Source organism: Limulus polyphemus, unplaced genomic scaffold, assembly GCF_000517525.1.
Source record: "Limulus polyphemus unplaced genomic scaffold, Limulus_polyphemus-2.1.2 Scaffold775, whole genome shotgun sequence".
Classification (NCBI taxonomy): Eukaryota; Metazoa; Arthropoda; class Merostomata; order Xiphosura; family Limulidae; genus Limulus; species Limulus polyphemus.
Genome location: NW_013666385.1, coordinates 287509 through 297166, shown reverse-complemented (window position 1 = coordinate 297166; position 9658 = coordinate 287509). Strand labels below are relative to the sequence as shown.

Here is a 9658-nt window from a genome sequence, read left to right as displayed (position 1 = left end):
GAGGAGTGTACGTCCTGCAAAATTCCATACCTCCACGTTGTGTCATACGCCTTCTCGAGATCGAAGAACACAGAAACAAGATGTTCTCTCTTGAGAAAGGCTTCCCTTATCGACGTTTCAAGTCGAATCAGATGGCCCATGGTAGAGTGCTATCGACGGAATCCACACTTGGTGGGCGAGAGGAGCATGTTTGATTCCAGGAACCAAACAAAACGAGCATTAACCATCCTCTCTAGGACCTTACAAAGACAACTAGTCAAAGCAATGGGACGATAATTAGATAGAATCTTGGTATCCTTTCCAGGTTTAGAGAAAGGGAGGACAATAGCCTGGCGCTAAGTATCAGGAAAAATATGCTCCTGCCAGATCTGGTTAAAAATAGCCAGAAGAATAGCAAGAGTGGCAGGAGAGAGATGGTGCAACATCTCAATGAACATCGTCAGGTCTGACCGATGAAGAACAAGTTTGAGTTCCACCACTGTAAAAGGGGGGCGATTATAATCATAGAGACGATCGGCCCGAAAGGAAAGAGGCGATCACTCTGCCCAAGACTTTATGGCCAAGAAGGCAGGGGAAGAAACAGAAGTGCTAGATGCACGAGAAAAGCTCTGGGCGAGAGCATCACAATGCTCTGGACATAAGCAGCTTCCTGGTCATTGGAGAGCAAGATGGAAAGGGGATGGGAAGCATACCTCCCAGTGACTTTCCGAATCTTGTCCCATACAGTTTTGGAACTGGTGGTAGAAGAGATGCTAGTAGTGAACTTAATCCAAGACTTCTTTTGTCTTTGATGTCGAACCTGCCGAGCATGGCCACGGGCCCGCTGATAAACAATGTGATTAGAAAGAGTGGGATACTGTCGGGAGGTATTCCAGGCCCGTTTTTGAGACTTCCGTGCCTCCTGGCAGGCAGGACCCCACCATGGACGAGGATACCGTGGAAAACGTGTCGAGGTCTTACGAATAGAATAAACAGCCGCCTGGACAATACAGTCAGTCATTGCCACCACACAATCGTCTACTGATGGCAGACAGATGAATGCAGGATCAAGTTCAGAGAGAGAGAGAGGGGTGAAAGATGGACCAGCTTCCACCGTGGCACTCTCAGTATGATGGGAAAATGATCACTGCCCCGTGGATCACTGTCGACCATCCGAGAAAAGCGAATGAAAAGTGAAGGGGAGCAAATCGAGAGATCAGTGGCAGTAAAAGATTGACTAGGTGCATGAAAATAAGTATATGTTCCAGTATTGAAGAGAGAAAGGTTGTGATCCGAGAGCATGCACTCTATGGAACGACCCCTCCCATCAATATAAGCACCACCCCAGAGGGGGTTGTGTCCATGCAAGTCTCCCAGAAGTAAAAAGGGAGGTGGCAATTGGTCAACGAGATCATCAAGGTCCGATTGATCACAAGTCTCCCCAGGAGACAGGTAGAGAGAACAAACAGTGATGGCACAACCCAAGGAAGCGCACATGACTATGGCATCCAAGGGTGTATCGAGGGACACAGATAAGGAGGGCACATGCTGGTCGACTAGCAGTGCCACCCCTCCGTGTACCCGCACATCACACAACCTGTCATTTTGGTACAAAGAAAACTGCCGAAGGGTGACTGTATCGGCAGGTTTCAGAATTTTTTCCTGTAAGGAGAGACACGCGGGATGATAGGAGTCAATCAAGGCCTTAATGTCATCGAGATTAGAACGAAAACCTCGACAGTTCCACTGTATAAAACTGGCCATTTTTATGTAGGTTTAGGAGAACAGGGTGGAGAACCCTTTGGTTTACGACCACGCCGTTTTTCTTTACTAGATGGAGGTCGATCGACCTCCATGGATCCTGCCCTTGAACGAGCGGGCAGATCTCTGTCAGAGTGAGAATCCAATGACTGAGGGCTTGATCGAATAATCGTCCTGCATTTAGAGGCCAAAGAAGGACCTGCAGAGGCTGGTGCCCGAGGAGGTTGACCCAGGCAGTCACTGGAAGGAACAGTGGGGACAGAGATTGGAGTAGATGTACATCTATTGACTATTATCCATGGAGGGCAGAAGACCCCGCACATGGCGTGAAAAAGACTCAGATGGAGACACAGAAAGGTCCGTCTGCACTCCCACTGTAGCAGTAGAGTGTAATGCAGTGGCATATTTCCGAGATGTAGTAGGGAACAATAGCTTCCGAGCCTCAGGATAAGAGATGTTATTAAGAGTCTTCAAACGCTGTACATCTTTCTCCTCCACCCACTTAGAGCAAGACTTAAAGTAAGAGAGGTAGGAACCACTACAATTAACACAGTGAGGGTCCAGTTTGCACTCTCAGGCATCATGGTCCTTGCCACCACAACGAGCATACGTCACAGAACCACGACAAGATGTCTTTGAGTGACCGAACCGCTGACACTGAAAACATCGAAGAGGGTTGGGAATATAGGGCCGTACCTTACAGTTCGAATAACCTACCTTAGCAGCGGCAGGTGGACGTAGTGATGAAAACGTCAAATTCAAAACTTATGTTGGCACCATAATTCCATCTTGACGAGTGGAGATCCTTCGAATATCCCCGAGTCGGAGATCCTTGCTGGTTTCTCCAGCCAAGGAGTTTCAGCAGGACTTCAAGTCCCTCTCAACAATAACTCCTCATGAGGAATTCAAGGAAGCGTAGGGAGTAACCTCAATGGGTATATCGCCAATGGCCTTCAAATTCAAGAGGAGTTCACTGTGCTTAGCTGTGGCTGTTTCAACTAAGATGTCTCCAGAACGGAGCTTCGTAACTGACTTTGGAGAGCCAGCAAGCCCCTCTAAGCCCTTCTGAATAAAAAAGGGAGACATTTCAGGGTTCGTACACCTTAAGTGAGATGAAATTCCAGGACATTTCCAGGACAAATTGTTTTGAACATTAGCCTCTAGTTATTTTTAATCAGGAGTAACTTATCCTCTAGCTCCTTGGAAACACCCTTGAGAAGCTCCTGCTCTACGGGCTGGCGAATAGTAAAACAGGTAGTGCAGTGCTGTAAGGAGTGCCTGCACCCCTAACTCAGACTTCTCCGCTCCAGTCGCCAAGGCAAGGACTTCTTCAGCTGTCAATGGACGGACCAAATGTAAACTGGTCATTCTATGATCAAGTTAACAAGGCGATGGAAAAAAATGTTGAACATTCTCTTCTTAATGTTGGTAGTTGTGGACTACATGTGGTCCACGGCGCATTCAAGGATCTTCCGTTGCAGCTTCAAAACAAGAAAACCGAAATTTAAAAAAAAACATTTTTTTCCGGGACAAATTTTATTTTTCCAGGACATTTTCGTTTTTTCCAGGACTTTCCAGTACTGGAAAAAAAAATCGTGTTTTTCCAGGATTTCCATGACATTCCAGGACGCGTACGAACCCTGACTATTATGTAATCATGAAACTATAAAACACAAGATCTTCACATAACTTGGCAGGCTTTTAGTTAATATTACAAGGCTTTTGCACACAAAAAATCAGATTTTTTAATTATTTTCACTAAAGAATTGTTTGCAATTTTATGGAGTCAGAGTCTGACTAAGAGAACTTCATATAGAAAAATCCTGTAACGTAACCATCGCAAAAGAGTTCAATTTTAGGCACCATCTGCACCTCCAATAACCACACTACAACTTAACTGCAATATGAAAATCAGGGTTTTATCACAGGCTACAGAAATGGACTTAAGCAGTAGAACTAGATATACAAATTGTTACTACAAATCATGAAAACACTACAATATGTAAACCAACAAAAAATATGTAAAATCTTGATCTGACTTGATAATAAACTCAACATAACCTACTTGTTGATAAATAGCCAAAAATAAACAGAATGTTCAAAATTTACAGAACAGACAAAACATTCACATTATAAGTGCATGAAAGACATCAATAATTGTTATATCAAGATTTATTCTACAGTATCTCATGCCAAAAACAATAGCAATATCAAACCGGCTGACATTTGGTCTGATATTCTAAAATAAATCACAAATTATCTTGCATTCCTAATGCATTATATGTATATATATTTCCTATGGTACTCTCAATGTGGTAAGTTAATTATATTGGAAACTTCATTCACACAGTCTAGAAAATCAATGCCATTAGTAGATCAGACATATTAAAAATACCATTCTTAATTTTACTGTATGAAGTACTTCAATATGTGCAAACACTGCTTGGTAAATTTGACAAAACAGAGAGGGGAAGAGCTGAACATAAAATTTATTGTAAATATGGGAAGATTAAATTAAGTGAAACGTTTTCATCCTTCATTCCTGTAATGCAAATGTTTTCTATATTATAAACTAACGGTTTTATTTGGCTTTGAAGTTAGTGCTGCAATCTCTCAATAGTAAGTTACTAATTACTTTTTTGTATCATCTATTTATTTTATTTTCTCCTACCCAATAACAATACTATATATGATTCCATCAACTCTGATAATAAAATCTTGATACAGTTTATCTAAATATTGTAGCTTAATTGAGTTTTTGTTTTTAGTCTTGAGAAAGGGCCTTATAATCATAGACGTCACCAAGATTTTTCAAAGAGGTTGTTTCTGAAACCTACAACACATGCTTAAGTAAGCTGCAAGTCAGAAGTAGTCCAGTACATAGTCCATAGCAAGTTCATGTCAGATAGAAGAAACTTGTCAGCCAATGAAAGAAGTTATGAATATTTAACTATATCATCATATCTGACAGTATTTGCAGCCCCATCAAAATGTAGTTGGGGTTGAAAAGGCTGAAGGGTTATATCCAGAAACTTACCCACTCCCACTCATGGCAATGCCCATGATGATAGGTTGCAATCATCACTGTTGTAAAACACTGTTCAATCTTGCTTTGTATAATCTTATTATTTCATATTACAATATATTACTCACTGATACATTTTTTATAACTAAATTAATTGTCACAAGTAGATCCTGTTAATTCTGGCAAAGATCTCAAAATATTTTGATTTGTATAATTTGATACTATGTGATTAAATCTAATCTTGTATGAGTCTAAAACTTCTAACATCATGTAAATGTTACAATTTACTAAAAAATTACATTTCCTACTTATTCACAAACTCAAGAATAGTATAATAACTACCAATTAAGTTCTCAATATAAGATTGGCTATGGAAGATATGACATCTACTCGTTAAAAATTAGAAATTTGAAAGAATACTGAAGTAACATTACACTTCCTATTTCTTAATAAACTCTCAAGAATAGATCAACTGCAGAAAACAAGGTGTCAACTTTCAAAATAGGTAAAACACTCAGAATCATTAGACAAATTACATGTTAACAAAACAAGTAGACTAACCATAAACATGGTTAAAATACTTTATTAAAGGAGATACTATTGAAAAACACGAATTCTCCAACTTTCTGATAGGGCAGCTCCTACTCATTTAAAAATTTTAATAATTAGCAAGTTTATGAAAAATATAGGCTGATATTGACAAACTGAATTGTCAAATAGAATTTTTCTGTAAACAAATTCTAAAAATGTATGTTTACACATATCAAAAAAAAAACTATATCAAAGTTCAAACCATCAAATTACTTAAGACTTATAACAAAAAAAAGTACAATTACATGTAAACAGCACTATAATTGTTCTTTTGGTTTATCCTAAATTCCCATTAAACTACATGATGCACTTTTTTAAGGATCTCGCATAATAGCAAATATCAAAATAATATAAATTTTTTTCATCTGAAGCTAAATACTTACTGATCTTCAGCTTTTGTGAAAAATATTTTATTTTTTTCTGGAAGACGTTGAAATCCTGAATGTGGTAGTAGTTCAGGATAGATAAAAACATTGCTGAAGGCTAGAGTTTGTTTCACAAGCTCCGAAATAGCAACTAGAAATCAAAAAACAGCTTTTAAAAATATAAAGTCATACAAATATAAGTGAAATAAGAAAAACTGGTATCTAAAAGACTAAACGAATTACACCATTTTGTTCATTCAATTTTGGTTTAAGCCTATATTCTTAACTCTTGTTCATTATTAGACATGGCTAAAGTTTAAAAATTTTCTTTATTTATGGGTTCATTACAACTACATAGCATGTTTCTTAATACTGACCTCAAATTGGCATGCTCTTGTATATATGGTTTTAATACCCTAGTGGTGGAACCTATATAACCTAAATTACATTTAGGACATCTTTGTTGATATACTACATTTGATGTTCGATAAGTTAATATTTGATATTTATATCTAAATGAATTTCTTACTCTACACACTGGCTTAAATACATATCTCAATTCCAGTTGTGCATAATTGTGATGGATTATTTTCTTAACTGAATTCTAATTTCTATCACCTGCTTTCCAATATATGATAAAACAAAAAGAATTCTTTGTTTCGCTACTTCTCCTGTGGACAATAATAGAAGGGCCCTCTCATTTAAATATTCTTGAATAACTCTGTTTTATAATATTTGTTGGAAAAGTTTTTTATTAGGAATTCCATAATAGTTTCTATCTCTTAATAAAACAGTCATATTATTGGTTAACTCATATGCTTGATGAACCAGTGTTTTAATCAAGTTTTTCTTGGAAGATAATGATATAAAACTAATAAAAGTTAAAATACAGTCCTGTAAATATTTTTTGTGCAAGATTAAACATTCAAATTTTTCATCATGATTATAAAGAAATAAATCTAAAAAAGGAAATTTATGATTATATTGATGTTTAGCATTGAATTTAATAATGGTATATTTACTGTGGAGGTAATTAAAAAAAACTCTCGAGTTCAGCCCCACTACAAATCTTCTATAATATATTTGCTTGAAATGTATAGGAACAGTCCTAAAACCATTTATTTTCATGATGAAAATAAATACATTTGTAACTGATGGAGCGAAACTTAACCCCATAGCAACACCAACCCCTCAATCACAAATTTCATTATCAAATAAAAAATGAGACCCCTTAGTAGCATAATTCACAAGCTATTGAAACATGTTTTGCAAATCACATATGATAATTATCATTATGGTACAATAGTTCTGTCTACTTATTTATAGTGGCATGTTGGCATATGAAGACTGTGCCAAAGTTAGCACAGTGCACCTCTTTAATGGTATGTTCATTTCTAATAAAAAGGTTTTAGCAATTTAACTAAGAATCCATATAACCCAAGGTTATATCAGCCTATTCCTGGCACTATAGGTCTCATAGGACGTTTACCTTTATGAATCTGATGAACACCATGTATAATCTCTGTATGGGAACCAATTGATTTTAAAGTGTGGTATTCACTGTCTGTCAGTAGATTGTCCTTCTTTCATTTGAACAAATACCTTTGTTATTAACTCTCTCTAGTTTTGGATGGATCTTTATCCAATTTCAGAAATTTGTTGTTACCATTAATGATGTCACTAATCTTATTTGTATAGGCTATTATATATAATAACACCACAGTATTCCCATCATACAGTCTTACAATCACTATGTTTTCATTACTACTTAACTTCATCTTTTTTTCACTTGCTTAAGTTATGACATATTAATGTAAGTTTCATAGATCAGTTTAGGTTCATTGTGTACTGATATAAGTTAGAAAGTTCCAATCAAATCAGTTCTGAAACTAATGACAAGGACGACTAAAAAATTGGACCAGGAAATGTTATCTTCAAGCAGCTGAGTTTAAGCCTCAACATGCCCAATTGTTGTTCTTTTTACTGACATTATGATTTATATTTCCTTAGTTTCTTTTGTTTCTAACCAATTAATATTTTTAATGGTATAATGGGGATCCACCATTTGATGTCCCTCACTCCTACTTCAATATTGCAATTTCTAAATTATAGAATAGGGAGGGTCCTCATTATTTGAAAAGTGCCTATAGTTGGTTAATGGTCAACACAACAGCACAAAAATGGGTATAGTGAATTTCTACGATGATGTTCAAGAGATATAATCATCATACTCTGTCAGCATTTAGGAAAACTGAAAATTACATTTTAAATATTATAAATATAAGTTAAATCTAAATTTCTTAGAAAACTGTAAATCAGCTAATATAATGCGCAAATTTTAGAGTATCTATTCTACAATTCTAGGGCTCATAATAGTATAAACAAAAATTAAAATTCATAGAGTAATCAAAATACAATTTCAACTAAATTATCATTGCTGAAAAATAAATTACCCAAATAGGTTATAATCATCTATACAAAATAACAAAACTTTAAAAATATAGGAATAATCAATGAGAAAATAGAAACAAGTAGGCAAAAATATACTAAAGAATCTAATTATGATTTATATCATATAGAAAAAAAAAGGTTGTGGCCAGTGGTCTAAACTTTGTTATCTCACCATAAAACCGTAGAATATAAGAATTGCTTATTAAGTTACGAGCAATTGTTACAAAAAATTCCTAAACAAGCTAAATATATATATAATGAATCATTTGAAAGTGTAAGAACACAGATTAGTGGTACAGGTGTAACATCTTTAAATGAATGTAATACTGAAAGAAAATTCACTAATATAAATAAACAGAAATATATACAAATTCAAGTTTTTCTTAGAAATTTTAGCATTTAATGTTTTATGGTATTGTTGTAACATTTTGTCGCTTTAAGCTTCTTGTTACATACATTCACAAATCCTAATATGGTAAAGTGAAAAATGTTTTATGCTAAAAACAAGAACACTAGGAAGTTATAATGACTAGGTAAGGTAAAGCATAAAAGGGATAAACTTTAAAATTTTGTCCACTAAATTAAATTATATATCAAGTTAACTGAGAAATAAAAAAAAGCTATATGTAAAGATATTAAAAAATACAAAGGCTAGAGGAAAGAAATCTGAAAATTTAAGCATAAACAAATTACTGTTGTATCATAGTACACAATGAAATTTTATTTTGCAATTCTAGCAATATGCTGTAATTTCAGTGAATTATCATAAAACTAGCAAAGGTACCCAGCAATTCAAGATGAAAAAAGTGTGGCTATTCCACTATTTTGAGCCATAGCTTTTTGTTTGTTTGTTTGTGATTAAGCACAAATCACAAGAATGGACTATCTGTGCTCTGCCCACCACAGGTATTGAAACCTGTTGTTTTTATGAACCACAGCATATGATCAGTTTGTCTAATGCAAAAGTACCCATGCCATGCACAACATTTGAACATCACTTTTGTTTAGTATTAGTTTCACATATTTTGTTACCAACCCCCTTGCTCCAGTTGAGCCATCATTTATGGCATAAAGTTGGTAAAATTGAAATGACTGTTAAACCAAACCATACATCCAATTGCTTAACCATTTAAAGTCAATACATGGTGGTCCACTAAAGTTCCTCTTTCTAAAAAGAACTTATGATACCAAAAAGACAGACAACTCTGCTTTATATATGATATAAAAATGTCTAAAACTTAATTTAGCATTTAGTCACCAACAATATAATTTTGCTGCAATTTCATCTGTATAAATAAGTAATTTTCTGTACTGATGAAATAACAAATTTGTACTTAACAACTCAAATGTAAAGACATTTTTAACACCATGCTTTAAAAAAAACCTCCATAAAAAAAATAATAAATTTGTCAGTAATATTAGAGAGCATCATAAAACTACTCAGAGCAGAGAACTATAATATGGACCAGAAGCTTTAACTCTATAT

At 35.1% G+C, this 9658-nt stretch overlaps 1 protein-coding gene across 1 annotated transcript in view; it reads right to left on the bottom strand.

The window, feature by feature from the left end:
- Positions 1-9658, bottom strand: part of LOC106460462 (GON-4-like protein) — a 211856-nt gene that overhangs the window by 112990 nt on the left and 89208 nt on the right. Inside the window, exon 12 of the mRNA XM_013920158.2 lies at positions 5740-5872. Within this exon, the coding sequence (XP_013775612.2) occupies positions 5740-5872 (133 nt within the window). The remainder of the gene's footprint in view (positions 1-5739; positions 5873-9658) is intronic.